We start from the raw sequence: 17,335 nt of genomic DNA on the forward strand, positions 1-17,335 counted from the left end.
GCACTATTGCTAGGCACAAACAATGCACATGTGAATGAAATATTTTGTCTTTGAAGAGCTCGCTATCTAGCAGAAAAGACAAAAGGCTTCCTAATGTTATGTGATTTCCAGTCGGATATGTGGAAATACAATGGAAATCCATATGTCACTAATTTTATAGGTAAAGTGACTGTATCTACTACCATGAATATTTTTGTCATACAAAGGAACTGCCAAGGAAACCTGCTCTTCATTAAGTTTATAGAAAATCCATTTCCCTAGATGTAGTTTAATCCAACCAGATATGACTGAACAGATACTACAGAACAAGTTATGACTTTAAATGTACTCTGAAAATCAAATAAATCACTGAAAACCACTGTGAGTTTATTCACTTCCTAGTAATGCTAAGAAATGCTAACAAAGTCCTACGAACTAGGTGTATTAAAAACAGTGAAATTTTACTGTCTCACAGTTCTGGACACGAAGTTCAAAATCAAGTATCAGCAGGGCTATGCTCTATCTAAAGGCTCTAGTGAAGAAGCCTTCCTTGCCTCTTCCTAGCTTTGGATGACAGCAATTCTTATCATTCCTTAGCTTGTGGACGCATCATTCCATTCTCTGCTTCATCACTGCATGTTTTTCTTCTGTGTCTCTATGTCTAAAGTTTGCTCTTATATGGACAACAGTCAGTGGATTGGGGCCCACACTATTCTAAACTGACCATATCTTGACTTGAATAAATCTGCAAACATCCTATTTCCAAATATGGTTATATGAACAGACAAAAGGGCTAGAACATGAACACACTTCTAAGAGAAACACAATTCTACTCACTAAACATGGGAAAAATGGCAGTTGGCCTAATGTAAAAAGCGTAGACAGGGACTTAAAGGAACTGGCCAAAAGGCTACTACCCTTCAACACCTAGTTGAAATTTCTGCAGATATATCCCTGGCAACCCTAATCTGAATATTTCTCCCTTTTCCATCTCTTAAATACATCTACCCTATACCAAATATTTGGGACTTCTGCACCATTTCTCCAAGCAGATGATATAAAATACAAAACTAGGTTGTTTACTCTTTTCTCTCCTTTTATGATACTGTTAATGTATTACAAGTAATAGCTACTTGCTGGATAATGACTTAAACTCTCAACTTTCCATTACAGTTTATTTAGAATGATGAATTTGTATACTAATACATAACAAAAAATACTAGAATAATGCCTTAAAACCACAACACTCTGTGTGTAGAATATTAAATGTAGGACAAGAAGGTAGCAGCATAAGTATAAAGCATTATGCTTCAGAAAAAATTATACAAATTTACCACGATGTTTGTATTTCAGTCATGTCTTAAATATAATTTATTATTATATCAGACCAGAGTGGTTCTATTAAGAAAAATATTGAGTAATATCAAGAATTATTTACAAGACAAGATCAAGTGGACTATTATATACATCTTAAACCAAGGGATGTCTGCATCCTTAACATTAATTTAGAAGCTTTTAATATGATATGGTATATGGAAAAGATAATATACTATAAACTCTATGAGAGCAGATGTCATGAATATTTTGTTAACCAGTGTAAAGCTATTCCCCAGAGAAACATCTGATGTGTTTGTTGAAAGAAAAGAAGACTAGATTTTCTTTCTAGAATGTAGTATGTATTAAGACTTCTGGTATATTAATTTTCCTAGGCAAGTAATGGTGTGTGCATATGTATATGAAGAACTCAAGAACATTCAAACTTCAATTAATAGGACCTGTGAAAAATCGTAACGAAGCAGTGCTGAAAGCAAAATCTTAAACAGCTTTTAACTTGTCCAGTTTACATAATGCTGGGATGGAAAGTCCAAAGGATTATAAGTCAATCCAATGGAGCAATGTGCCAGCCCATGGACCTGATCATTACTAGCACTACAACAAGTATGCCACTCTGGAAATAAACAAATTTGGAACAGCCTAAGGATGTTCACACTTTACCTGTTCTGGTTCTGTTTACCAACGAAACTTCTAATTTGAATATGATCTGTCACAAACATCTACTTTCAGGAAGAGAACATATTATGCTGACACAACTTTTCTGGTACTTAAAAACAATGTCACTAATTCATTTATTCATTTATTTAATAAGCATGGAGCATATGTTCTCAGAATAGCCTTAAGATTATTACATTAAAAAGGATGGCATCTGTCTTCACAGAGTTTAAGGTATACAGGGAATATAGCTGTTGGATAAGTAACCAAAGAGCCCAGCGAGTCTTAAAAGATGTAGACAGTAATGCAGATGTGTAGCTGGAAGATTTTAGCTACTTTACTTAGGAAAAACGTAACACAAGAAGTGCTCTTTAGCCTGTGATTAGAAGAGAGAATAGGGATTAGGTGGAAATCCGGGAAGATGAAATAGTATGTGCAAAGGTCTTAATTCTGCATATTTGAAGGAATACCATTATAAAGGGAGCCTGGGAAGAGCAAAAGTAAAGAGGAGAATGTGGTGAATACCTAAATTAACATTCTATCTCATGTGAGTATGGCTAATGTTACTGTGCTCTAATGAGATAAAGTCAATTTTGTTATTATTATCAAAATCCATTTTTTTATTCTGAAAAGTTTCTTAGTAGCTAACCAGCATTCAAATGATTCCTAGTAATACCCAATCCATACTCCTTCAACCAGTCCCTACAGAGATAGGGAATACTTTCAAAAAGTGAAATCCAGAAAGTTTTGGAATGTATCATTCCAAGTGTTAGAGCTGCTAACAAAACTGACTTGTGGAAGAAAGACATTCTGAAAAGAAAAATTTATTAAAAATAGGTATTATGAAAAAGGCAAGGTAAATACAAAGACATTATTGGAAGCATAGTCCAAAGACATTATTGGAAGCATATGCTTGTTTGTGTATTTCTAAATTATTGCATTAATACAAATAATATATTTATGAAAATTTATGATTTTGGGCTTCAGCAAGTCATTACTAAATGTAATGGTTTTACTTATGCTCATTAAGAATGACAGTCTGAAAAAGGCCTTGAAAAATCAGATGTTTATTTTTGAAATACAGCATTGTCTAGTCTTTCCCTGAGTGGTATTCTACTTTACTTTCTTAGCAAATTGGAAATATGACATGAATTTTCTTTGATAACTGAATTTCCAATTTTAATCAGTAACCTTTTGAAGATCTTCATGAATTCTAGTTTAATTGAAAATACTGCTTAAAAAAAACAGGTTATGAAAATCACTTTATTTAACTAGAATGAAATCATTCAGAAAAACATTCTGTTAAAATAAATACATTTGACATATTTCAAAGTTTATTTAAAAATACTCAAACTAAGATATCTGTATATTAGACATATATGCCAGCATAACTTATATACTAAAAATTACAGATTTTTAGGCCCTCATGAGCGTTTGTTTCTTTTATACAAGGTCTCAGGAATAAATGGTTTATACTAACTTATGTAAAAAATGCATGGATATAAACCAATGTGCTTATGAGAGGTAAGATACATTGGAAATCACATCTTTTACTCTTCAGACTATGCTCTACAAACACCTTCAATCTCCTTTTTCATGTCCCAACGTCCCATAACCCAGCAATGCAACTGCCTGCCTTTTTATACTTTCATCTGAGTTGCTAAGTAGTGTTTGGAAATATGCAAGCTCATCAACTGTTGCCATTACAAATTCATGTTGTAAAATCCCAGCTGGAATCAAAACACTGCCCAGCAATCAAATTTCCCCAGTTGTTTGTTTCCCAGTCTCCACAGAAGATATTTCAAATAATCCCAATCTCCTCAAATATCCCTTTAGCTCCCCTCATTTTCAGAAGATCTCAGGGAGAAAACACAAACTATAAGAAAGAATGTATCTTAATGTTAGGTCACTACACTTACCTTTTTTATTGAAGTATCATTTATATGCAATCTTATATTAGTTTCAAGTATACAATACAGTGGTTCAACAGTTACCTATATTATTAAATTCTCATCCCAACGAGTGCAGTTTCTATCTGTCAACATGGGAAGATGTTACGGAATCGACGGCTATACTCCTCATGCTGTACTACTATCCCTGTGGCCAACTTATATTGTGATTGAGAATTTTTGTGCCTCTTTATCACCCTCTCCCTCCCCATTCACACCCCAACCCCATGATAACCACTAGTCACATCTCAGTGTCTATGAATCTACTGCTATTTTGTTCATCTTGTTTTGTTTTTGTTTTCTATTCCACAAATTAATGAAATCATATGGTATATGTCTTTCTCCCTGGCTTATTTCACTGAGCATAATACCCTCTAGGTCCATCCATGTTGTCACAAATGACAGGATTATTTTTTAATAGCTGAACAATATTCCATTCTATGTAATAGATATCCATTCATCTATTAAACTTATAAACTTAAATGCAGATACATCTGTTCTTTCATACTTTTCTCCTGTCAAAATGGAGCAGTGCTTCCTCCTAGCTAAGTTTAAATCACAAGTTAATTGCAGAAAAATGAATATGACAAGCACTAAAGTTTATGAGGAAATTTTTAAAAAACTAGATGACCAGAGTAACCAACAATACTGGAGTTTAGATTTCAGAAATGTAGTGCCTCCAGTTAATACTGAGGGGAGCACTTTATTAAAGTTGTGGAGAAATAAGAGGAGCAAAGAATTATGAAAAGTGAATATTTGGACTTCTTCATGGATAGTACTGCTAAACAAGATGGTGTATGATTTATACTGATTAAATAAGAGCATGAAATTAGTCATGTGTTTCATATATTAAAACTGTGGTTTAGAGATTTGAACAATTTTATATAGTCTATATGGAAGATTACACAAGATAAAAAAGTAAAATCAGACAGATCTTTTTCCCGTTACAGTTTAAACATACATTTGATTAGTATAATCCATAATTAAAGAATTTTATTTTGGTAAGTGAGTTTCTTAAATTTAAAAACAGGGTAGGTATTAATTTACCTCTACAGAAATTGGTCCTCTTTAGAAATAAAATTTATTTAATAAAGATATAACAATGAATTTAAGGTCTGGTTTTTAAAGGTATTAAAACATCACTAAAGGATTTTTCCTCTCCACACTATTACAAGGGTAACATTAAATGTGTCAAAGCTACTATTGACATAATATATATACACATGAAAATTATATATACGTGTGTGTATATGTGTGTGTGTGTGTATATATATATATATATATATATAAAATGCATACATTTGTATGTCAAAGATGTGAGATACATCTAACAACTAGTATTTTTGTACATTTAAATGAGAGATGTTTTGCACTTAAATGTAAGCAGCCTGGTTAGAAACCTTTGAAAATGCTTCTCTTAATAATCACGTAATATTTGTACTAATTCTTGTTTTATTTATTATGTAACTTTCTATGTATGAACAAGACTAACATATATAGTAAAATTTTCTTGCTATACTCTCAAGTGAGTTTTTCTTAAGGCAGAAATATATATATATATATATAAAGCCTTAAAATAGTAGATCAAACATATTAAACATTCTCTGATATCTAGAAAAATTTCTATTTGGAGCAAAATTATATTTAAGCATCAACTCCATCTATAACGGCGACTTCAGCTTATATTTAAAAACATTAATACATAATATATTTATATGTCAAAGTTTCAGTTTTTAAAATGTTTTACTGATGTACAGTACATTTTTGTAAGAAAACTCTGGCTGTATGCATAATAACAGGAGGTACTTTAGCAAGTACACTGGTGCAGGTATTAGGAAGTCTCAAGCCTCATATCTTGAATTTTTCAAAATACACATTGAGCCTGAAGGATTCATCTCTCTCAAAGGCTCTAATATCTTATCATTTTATGAGTCCTATTTGTCTGAACAGAGGCAACCACAGTAGAAAAATGGATAGCGAAAATATGGTATATGCATACAAAGGAAAATTGTTCAGCCTTAGAACAGAAGGAAATCCTGTCAGACTGGACAACATGCATGAACCTTGAGGACATTATGTTACATAAAATAAACCACTCACAAAAGGACAAATACATGATTCCACTTATATAAGGTATTTAAAACAGTCAAACTCATCAAGGAAATGGTAGAATTTGCCAGAGTAAGGGGATGGGGAAATGGGGAGTTGCTATTCAATGGGTTTAAAATCTCAGTTATGCAGAAAGGATAAATTTTAGAGATCTGCTGTACAACATTGTTCCTATAGTTAGCAATATGGCATTATAAACTTAAAAATGTATTAAGAGGGTAGATCTCATGTTACATGTTCTTGCCACAATTAAAAAAAGGTATTCAAAATTATAGAATCAATATTTTTAATCAAGTGACATTAACACTATGGATAAATAGTGATAAGTAGAACCATAACTTCATTGTATATTTTATTTTAATAATTGTCAGAAGGTAGTAAACAGGAGCACCTGTTTGACAGGATTATTATCAGGGCTATTTATTTTTTCAAAATAAAGATTATGGGCAGTTTTCTCTGGTTAATGTATCCTGTTTGGTTACATAATTTGTTGATCCCCTTTCACAATGTGTGTGCTATTCATTACATCAATTTATACCAAATACATATGTGTATGTTTTACACAGTTAATGATAATTAGTTTGATATATCATATTAATCTGTCAACTTTTTGAGTGGTAAGGAATATTTCAGCTCTTGTGGCATTCACATAAGACAGTTATAAAACACATTCATAATACTGATGAAACCAAACTTGTTGCTTTAATTTCCACAGCAATGCACTGGAATCACCTCCTTTGCAAATTTCCTGATTCCATGCCTACGGAATGTCAATCAGAAGGTATGTACGGGAGCTGGGAAATCTGCACTTAACAAACACCTGAAGCAATTCTGATGTATATATTATAACGACACCATTTGACAAATAATGCTAAATGTGGAACTATTTTTATAACACACACATATAGATAATATTTACATAATATATACATATCTCAAATATATGAAATATATGCAAATATTCATATACATATACACTGGTGCTGACTGTTAATAATTTAGAACTTAATAATTTAGCATATACAGCATGCATTGGCTAACTGTTAAAATTCTCTTTGCAGCATAACTAAAGGGTTGGCTCAGTCTATGTTGCCAAAGTCAAAAGCAGGCTACAGTTAATTTTGTCTAACTGCCTGAAATTCAGGAACAAAATTACAATGTGCAGTAGCCATTTTCAAGTTCCCAGTCCCTCAATGAGGAATCTGAAGTCAAAGGAATCATTTGTAACTTTAATAAAAAAACTGTCTCTATTCACATTTGTCTTTTAAATTCTATTATGAACTGAAAATACATGATCAACGCATACTCATAAGAAAAAGTCACTGTAACACCACCTGAAATAAGATGTCTCATTTTGATGACCACGTCCTTTTTAAAAAGATGTAAGAACGTCAAAGGACTTAAAGGGACTGCATGGCCAGGAATAGATTTGAAGTTTTGTTTTAATTATTTATAGAACATTTTATGTACCAGTTGTGAATTAATACAACTAAAAAGAATGATTTTATGACATTTAAGTGATTATATACAGTATTATTAATTTATTGACACTGTATCTTTAAATTGGCATTTATAGAAATATAATATAATTTAGACATCTCTATTATTTTCTTCAAAAGTGTCAAATGACTTCATTCATGTTATATGACCAATATTTTGACAGGTCTAAATGTTTACTGTAACACTAATTTAAAAGGACAGTAAAACAATGAATTTCTTAGTTGCTGTTTTCTACCCAAGGAAGAAGGTAACAAGTAAAGTGGCCCAGTGTCATTTCAGAAAACAATGGACAGAAGAGCAATTTTTGGATCCCATGCTATTATTAGACAAGCTACATTTGTTCTAGGAACTCAGAAACATATAAATAGATGTTGATAGATAAGAAACATACAAATCATTAACAAAGAATGTTTAATCTGAAAAGAAAAAGTGACTCTGAACATAAATGGTAATATTATGATCTCTAGAGTAAATGTATTTGATGTGATTTCTAGAGTTCAATGGTAAAAAGAAAATGTACTACCAAACATTGCTTTCTAATTTCCTTCATTATAACTAATAGTCAAATATTTTTCAAGTTTAAAAACTTCATTTTTAATGGGATCACTTGTGTATCAACAGATACTGTAATTGGAAAATTCATGACATTATAAAAAATTCCACCTTCATAAGACTCAGATAGGATGTATCACTATAGAAGTAACAATTTCTACAACTTCAGTTTTTGAATTCTCTAGCATCTTAAACCATGATTCTGCAGGTTTCATTGCACCCAGGCATGAAATGATCACAGGAAGAGTTAAAGTTATATGCCACTGAGTATTGGGAGCCTGAAGGTAGAGATAGAAGAAGGTAGAAGAAAATACAAAACAAACAAAAAACAAAATGGACATAGTTGAGTGTGCTATTTATGTCTTATCTTTAAAGGTACGCATTGAGATGACAGAAATAGTTGGTACTTTTGTTCAAGCACAGCCAACTGTTAACACATTGAAAAAAATATTTACTTAGTATATTTCCAGCAGCAATCTACAATGTTGTCAACTTGTTCTTTTCCATACTTCTCTTGTCTGTATGATACCTTATTCCCTTAGATTTTCTCCTGCGCCTCTGAATATACTACCTCAGGTGCCTATGCTGAATCATCTTCATAAGCCTGGGCCTTATATGTTGCTGATGCTCAAACTCAGTCCTAGTCCCCTCCTGTCTTCTCATTCCATCCTGTCTCTATTTAACCAACATTACTGATGCCTACTGGTTCAATTACTATCAATGTCAACTACATATCAGTTATGCTTCTCAGAGCTTCTGTATCATATAGTTATAGCTGTCTATTAGATGGCTTTAATAACATATCTCAAAGAAACTTCAAACTAAATATATCTAAAGCAAATCTCAATATTCATAGCATTCCCACTCTAAACTTGACTTCCCTTCAACATTTTCCAACTCAGTGAGTATCTCCACTGCCTTTACCAATTTTTGCAAGTTAGAAAATATTTTACTTGTAAACAACATCTTATCACTCCTCAGAGTCCTTTTCATTATACATTATACCTCCTAAATATATCTCAATTCATTCTACTTCTTTGTTAATACCATCCTCATCTGGGCTACCATGATTTTTCAGCAATCATCTTTTAAGTGATCTTCCTACAGCTAACTGAGCTACACTTCAAATCAATATTTACACTTCAGTAATAATAATTTAAAAATCCAAACCTATTCATGCAATTGTTTTTGATAAAACACTTTAATAAATTTCCACTGTTCTGATCACATCCTTTACTTGGCCTCAAAGGCCCTTCCTAGCCAAGTGTTCACACATTTCTTTACTTAAGCAATCTCATCATTCTTCATTCAATTACTGACTCATAATCTATTTTACATTTCAGTGATATTGACACATTCACATTTTTACATAGCATGAATATGTTCTTTTGTAAAAATATTATACGTTAAAAGCACATTCTAAAAATTATTTAATTCTTATAAGACCATAGTCTCTAAAGGAACAGACCAAACTCACCTGTATCATATAATTTAATTTTTGCCATCAGGTAACAAGCTATATAAAAGGTCTATCTACAAAAACAAAGGCAAATTACTTCCACTATTATTCAACTAATTTGAAAGAGACCACTAAGTATGGCCTGGCATGCTAAGGAGCACAATGTAGATTACATTAGGAACAACTTTTACTCCTTAATACAAGTTTTGATAAAGTCATATTACTTTTCACTGAGTAATAAAGAAATACTGATGTAAAGTTCCACCTTTCAAAGTAACAATTGATTTAATATCAGTATCCCAATCTTCAAAAATATCCCTCAGCTCTAACAATTGCCCCTTATAATTTCCCTGTAAGTTATTTTAAATACCTCAACCTTTAAAGGTCCACACAGAGCTATTCTTTGATCCCCAGTTTACCTCAGTCAATGGCAACAATGCTAGATTAAAGGAAACTATCTACTTACCATACGGTAGGGGGCTCAGAACCTTCTATTTCTAAGTAATCATACTTTTCTTCCATTTGGAAATCAGTAAATATGAGTGAAATTGTGTCCCCAGGCTCTGCTACAATGGTCCAAGTGCAATCAGCATTGTTATGATACTCATTAGGAAAACCAGGGCTTGATATGATGCCACTGGATCCTCTCATTGTTCCTCCACATGCATCTTCAGCTGTTAAAACAAGGACGAGATGTTTGGTTGTAAGTCATTAATAGAAATGTAATTAGAGCAACTTAACATTTTTGGATAAAAATAGCAGTCCAAATGTGATACCAAGTGCATATCATACTAACTAGAGATGAAATAAGTCTATGAAAAAGTTTTAGGCACATATGTAAATACAAACTATACTGTGGCTATTTTATAACCATTGGTTGAGACAGCAATGTAAATAGTGATCTACACTCCAATGACACTCAGGATAACAGAACCAAGAGTTCCTTTACATTGATTAGGTGATGAAGTGAGTAAAACAAAGGAAACACAAGACTTAAGGTCTATGATGGGAAAATCTTCAACCACTTCTTGCATATTTTGGTAAGCCTGAACTTTGTTTTTATTTTTTAATATAGGTATGTACAAAATAAATAATTTAAGAGAGAATATGATGTAGTTTTAATTAGTGGCATGTTTCATAAGCTATGGAAAATGTTTGTGGAAATGCAATTTTAAAAAACCATCACATATCCATGAAATATTAAGTACAGAAAAGTAATATAGAACTAATATATTTTTGGGAATATATTCCCTGTGACTCAGTGTAAATGTATTTTAAGTATTTATATGATATATATGTATACAGTATTATAAATAAATTTTCTACCAACTTCACATCTGAACCTATGGTTCTTAGTTTTTCAAATAGATGTCATAGATTCTCCATGAATATACTTTTGGCCAATGGTGTGCACTAACAGAGGAGTTACATGGCTAGCTGTGTTTAGTGTGAAAATATAAGATAAAGCTCCTAGTTTTTTAAAGAAATTGAAGCTATAAAATTTGTTTTGTCATAACACCCAATGTGTAGGCCAGTCAGGTTAATAGCCCACTTGTTTACTTGGGCAATAAATAGTCTCAGGTTTATGTTGTTGTCTTGAGCCACCAATTTCTTCAATTGAAGTTAAATGTTTAAAGAAAAATCTGATTCTATAGTAAGCAATTATTTTTTGGCTTTTACTCTATGATCGTACTAAATAGACATGGGCAGCACCCTTTTTAAGTCTAAGATGGGCAAAGAATAGCAAAATGCTCTGGTACTGGGGGCAATTTTATTACTAAAATAATAATTACAAGTAACATTAGCTTATTTCTGCCCCACTCTTTGGCCACTTAGCTCCATAGTTAATAGACTGTTAAACATATTACTCTTAAAAATATTTAACTTTCATTACATGTTATTGTAAATGATAGCTATTTATTTAGCATGCCTTCTCCACTTTTTTAAGTTTGTTGAGTAAGTAGAATGAACTAGTGGTTCTGTCTAGACTACAAGGCAATATTGCTGCAATTTTCTTACCAGAACACAAAATGCTTTCCCTCAGTACTTTAACCTTAACCTCTGTAAAACATGTTGTGATGCCTCCTGTCCCCAATTTTGAATTACTTCCAGTCTTTGTTTTCCAGTGCCAACACCAAGATCGAGTGCTGCTTTGGAAATAAAGTGTTACAGTATCATATGCTTGTACTGTAACTGGTACACAACCTATTCAGACCAGCTCTGTGAGCTACTTATTTCTCTGTCTCTAAATAAAATCTCAGGCAGACACATGCCATTTCAATTCACATTCAAAGAAAAAAAGTCTTCCATTTTTTTATTTAAAAAAATCTCAATTCATTTACTAATATGTCCAATCCTGGGTACACACACACACACATGCACAAATGACTTCATTTGGGTTAAGGTTCTTTGCTTTCTGTAGCTTGGGCTTGGGGCAGATGGAGCAGAGGTGAAGCAGAGAAGTGGGCTCCTCCTCCCTGATTTCCCTCCTAGGGTGTCTGTGTTTCCACCCCTACTCACTGAGCTCTCTGTGATTACTTCGGGAGTTGGAAGTAGCAGGCATCAGGGACATGAATCCTCTCATTTGCATGGTACTGATTTGTTACTGGTTTCTAAGGGCATTGGTAGATGATTTAAGATGGTTGTTTTGATCATGAGCCTTTTCTTGAGATCCTCAGGGGGGGGCCCAATCAAGTTCCCTTGCTGTAGATGAATGTGTCTCTCCAGCTGGCTGTTTTACATTTCTCCCTCATGTTATGAGTACAGAATGTCTACTTCATCTTCTTTCCAACTATGTCCCTAGATTCTTCCAGGTGGGCTTCTTGGGCAGGATCTAAGTCAATTCCAGGCCAGAAACTCCCTCACAAAAATCCTGTATTTCGTTAAATGAAAATATGTCCCATTTATTCATCCTCTGTAGAAGTACAGTTTCTTCCCAAATGCAGTTCTCTGGGTTTGCAATAGCCATTTAAATATTTCACCATGGTTTTAATAATAATAATACTCTACGTGCCCAACTCCAAGGCATACAAATCAATTTCTATGCATGGTCTCCTTGAAGTTCCTCAATCTCCATTTACAGCGGAGAAAAATCACCCCAAACTCCAGACACATTACATGGAGAGCAACTCATAGAATAGCTTATTCCAGGGAAATTCTTAATTTACATCAAAATAACTTCAACCCAAAAGTATGACTGACTTGCACTTGAAAACAAGGATAGGAACTCAGATCTTCCGGCATTCAAAACAACGTCCTTGCCTGTTCTTATAACAAGTTCTTTGTTCAGTAAGCCGGTTTGATTTCCTTATTACCAGAGTGACTATCATAGAATGCGTATGTGACGAAACTGTGAAATAGGTAAAGTTTGCTTTTAGTACATGTTAGATATACAACATTTTGGCTAGGGGCTCTACCCAAATGCTAGAACATCTGTGTTGTGATTTGGCCTGGCTTTAATATAATAATTTTTTTTTTAAAGACACGTTTACTATAAAAATAGACTCATATGGCAGAATATATTACCCAAGCCAATTTTTTACAGGAGTTAGAACAAGTGAAAGACAGTTTTAAACACACCATGACTCTTAATGAGCATTGTGCTCTCTCTACAGAGTGACATTGCCTGGTCAAAGTGAGTTGGTACAAATCCTGTCGATAATGGAACCTTTATTCCTTTCAGCATCATTCTGTCTGGCCACCAGGCTTGCCAGTGTGATCAGCACCATCTGAAACATCTTCTGTTCAACAATTCACAAAACCGGGAAGGTTCACAGAAGGTTAGCCAATGGAACCATTTCTTAATAGATTCAAGATACACATGGGGATCATATTGGTTACTTGTACAAATTTTCTATGAATTTTCAAGTTTATTCATTTGGCCATCTGTTTAAAAAGTACTCATCAAGATCTACTAAGTACCAGAGGAACTGAGTTAGTCCTCAGGCTACATCATAGTGATGATCAATGGTAAGCATAATCTCTGCCCTCAGTGAGCATCCTGTCTAGTAGAGAGTAAAGCTCTAAACAAATGAAAAAATAAACACATAAAACTACATTTCTGTCAGGTACCATAAAGAAGGAACATTTAATACTGATGTCATATGCGTGGGGCTTTGCACTATTACAGGATTCAGAAACAAGAATTACCTGAGGAAAGCACACCAGATTAGAAACCTGAGGGAGGAACAGTAAGCATTAAGCTAGATGAGAAGGAGACGGAAAAGTATTCTGGGCAGGCACATGACACTTTCAGCAGAGGAAACAGGCATTCTCCAAACTGAAAGTCTGTGTGTCACTGCCCAGAGTGGGGGACATGTGGTAGCAAATGGGGCTGGGAGGGCAGCAGGGGTCAGGCTTTGAAAGACCTTTCTGACAAGGCTCTGAAGTTCATCCACAGCAATGGAATGCAAGACTTTCAGCAAAGACATGACATGACTAGATTTGGGTTTTGAAAATATTATCTGGCTGATCTATGGAGATGAGAGAGGAATACAGATTAGGGGGTTGAATCAAGAGTCCAGGCAAATTTCTGCATGCTTGATTGCTTCCTAAAATAAAATACCATTTGTTTTTTGGGTTTTTTTTCAGTGTTTTAGCATATTTTATTCCAATATCTTCAAAAGATTGCTTTGGTCTTTGTAGGCACTTCAGAATAAATAGCATCATAACAAAATTAATTAGATAGCCCTTTAGGTCAATTTTTAAAAACAATATTTTTTTCACCTAAATAGCAAAGCAATGTGATTAAATAGCTTACACTTGAAGTTAATTAGAAGTTATGATGGCTTTAAAATATCATATCAGGAATATAGTGAATAATAAAAGGTTGGTGGTTTTTCTATCTTGTTCTAAGAAAAATATATAAGCTTAAAGTATGTTAATTTTTTAATATATGAAGCTTACAAAGTTGGTCTGTTGTAAAACACAGAGAAAACAACCAGTTTAGCTAACAGAATCAATGACGGTGAAATGTCTTCTAAAAGTAACAATTTTTTTTAATCTTTTTGAGTTGAGACTTAAGTCTATTATGGGGAAAATACAATCAAAATCCCTCTTAAAGTCTTAATGTGCTCAAATCTACTGATAAAAACTGTTAAATTTTAAATGTTTTGAAATGTAATTTTAATTGTTTACAATGTTATAAATCTATATTAAATAACTTCTATCTCCACACTTTAAAGAAACTGAATTTATGTAAACTTAGTAGTTTCCTTAATTTCTTACATAAACAGGAGGAAGAAAAGTCATAAAATAAAATGAAAATTAGTTGTATTTAAGTGCAAAGATTAAGGAAAAGGTTTGATACTTTTTCCACAATGTATTTTTCCTAGTATTAAATTTTAATTTCTTTAAATTTCTGTATCACTTTTTTAGATAATGAAAATACCTCACCTTGTTTTGGCTTTGGGTATGAGACCATACATTCCATTTAAGACACTGTAAATTGGTACTGCCCCAAAACATGACAACAAACAAACACAAAAGCTTCAAAAACCACCTAAAATAGTTTTCGGTAGCACATCTTTTCAGATACTTATCTCATACCGTGCTCTACCCTGCTATAAATTTCTTCGGAAATAGCTTAGGAACAGGGGGCAGGGGTGACAAGAAACAGGCTTGTTTATCACAAAAGAAATGAATTGTAAATTGTGGAAGATGAGTACATTTGGTCAATTTCAAATGCTAAGCATTCAGTCCAATCTCAGACTTCATGAAGGAACATTTTTCTGCAAATCTCCCCTGTTAACATGAACCTTCCATAAGCACTCACATAAAACTGACATTTATGTACAGATTATTCCTTTGTAGACAGGCATCACTGGTGTCAACCTCTTAATTAGATAAACTATTTAAAATATAATCATTAATTATCCATTATGTGACATGTACAGAGCAGCAGTTCCATTTGTATAGCTGTCTTTGTTTTTGTTTGTTAGTTCAGCCTTATGAATCTTTGTATTTAAGTAGAAACTCTTTTATCATAAAAAAAATTGAGCCATTGAGTAGTTAAACTATACATCTTCTAGATTGCTAGTTTTATTTAGTGTTTTTCAAGGCACAACAAATAATGCTGTTTCAAGTTTTAAAGAAAAGGTAAGTGGATTTTTTGATGATAATGAAGACAACTGAAGTGTCCTCATCATTCTATTTCTTATACCAGCTCCTTTCATACTAAAACAGACTAACTTAAATTCATCTGAGAAACAGATTTATAACAACTTGAAGAATAACATTCATCATTCATCCAGATAAACACCTCATGTTAAGGGGAAGAAAGCTAAGTACAATGACATCTCTTTATTGAGAGTTTATTGCTGAATACTCAAATATGCTTTTGAGCAAATATCCCACCCTAATTTATACTTACTTTCCTAAGAGACACATACAGAAAATGACAGAGTAAATTAATGCATCTAGAAAAGTAATTAATAAATATGTGGATTGGCTTATTATATTTTTCACATTCAGTTTAAAATACTCAGAATCTCAAAATAAGAAAAACAAATCAATTCAATGAAAGTTTTAATTATTTAAAGATTAAAAGAAAAAAATCTTTAAACCAAGAAGGAGCCATAGAAGAGCAACAAAGAGTGAATTAATGCTATTTTCTTCAAAAAAATTAAAAACTGAGTGGAAATATAACTTTTCTCCAACACTGGACCAGAGCCATACAGAACTGTGATCATAGAAAGCAGAATAAAAGAGAGGAGCATAATTGCCTTGCTTTCTATCTAGAAGCACATTCAGGACCATAGACTAGGGAGGGAGTTTATATGCAGAACATGGTGCTCCAACTGAGCATAGCAGACAGTGTTCAGGGAGCATGAGGTGCCTGTAAATTTTAAGACAGATTTCCAGAGGAAATAACTCATAAAATCTGCACATTTGCTATACACTAACAAATGCATGCAAAGGGTAGAATTCCATGAAGTCTGATAGAGAGAGACCAGGGATCTGCATGCTGAATGATTCCAAGAGAGCACACAGGGCTGGGTATTTTTCAACTTCCTCCAGCTAGGGTACAGAGTCCTCTTTAAATAGAGTATTCAGTAAAAACGTCAGTAGATACGCTTCAGTAGAGGGGCTAAACTATCCCTAGAGTAAAGTCACTCTAGAACTGCCCTAGGAAACTTAAAAACAAACTTCAAAAGACAACAAGCTGAACCAAATATAACTTCACTATGTAGCAGAAGAAAGCCCAACATTCTTTAAGGGAAGATACCTAAATCCAGACAACTTAAAAAATTGAAATTCACAATGTTTAACACCCAGTAAAAATTCTTGATTAGTCACATCAAGAAGCAAAAAAAAGGACCCATTATCACAAGAAATACCATACAATAGAAACAGAACAAAGAAGATGATGGAATTAGCAGACAAGGACTTTCTAGCAGACATTTTAACTCTGTTCTACTATTTAAAGCAAGGGTTGACAAACTACAGACTATACCTGGCTTGTATACTGCTTTGGTATTGCCTGAAAGTTAAGAATGATTTTATAATTTTAGAGGATTGTAAAAAAAAAAGTGGAAAATGAAGAATGAAAAACAAACCAGAATCAAAGATAAATATATGATAGAGACTACATGAACATGCAAGATCTAAAATATTTACTATACCACCCTTTACAGAAAAAGTAAAATGAGTCAACATGGTGAGGAAAAGAAGGGAAGATATAAAGTATGTATCTTTATACATCAAGCTGTACACTTATGTTGTGACTTTTCTGTATATATTAAAAACATTATGAAATACAAAGACACCTGAAAAGCACACATTCTCCACCCAAGTCAGC

The 17,335-nt window shown here is 33.1% G+C and overlaps 1 protein-coding gene across 5 annotated transcripts in view; it reads right to left on the bottom strand.

Moving 5' to 3' along the window:
- CSMD3 (CUB and Sushi multiple domains 3) overlaps window positions 1-17,335 on the bottom strand; it is a 1,174,595-nt gene that overhangs the window by 818,783 nt on the left and 338,477 nt on the right. For all 5 annotated transcript variants that reach the window (XM_073229983.1, XM_073229982.1, XM_073229981.1 and 2 more), the window contains exon 5: window positions 10,004-10,211. In XM_073229983.1, the coding sequence (XP_073086084.1) occupies window positions 10,004-10,211 (208 nt within the window). The remainder of the gene's footprint in view (window positions 1-10,003; window positions 10,212-17,335) is intronic.

Source organism: Manis javanica, chromosome 2 (genome assembly GCF_040802235.1).
Source record: "Manis javanica isolate MJ-LG chromosome 2, MJ_LKY, whole genome shotgun sequence".
NCBI classification, from domain to species: Eukaryota; Metazoa; Chordata; class Mammalia; order Pholidota; family Manidae; genus Manis; species Manis javanica.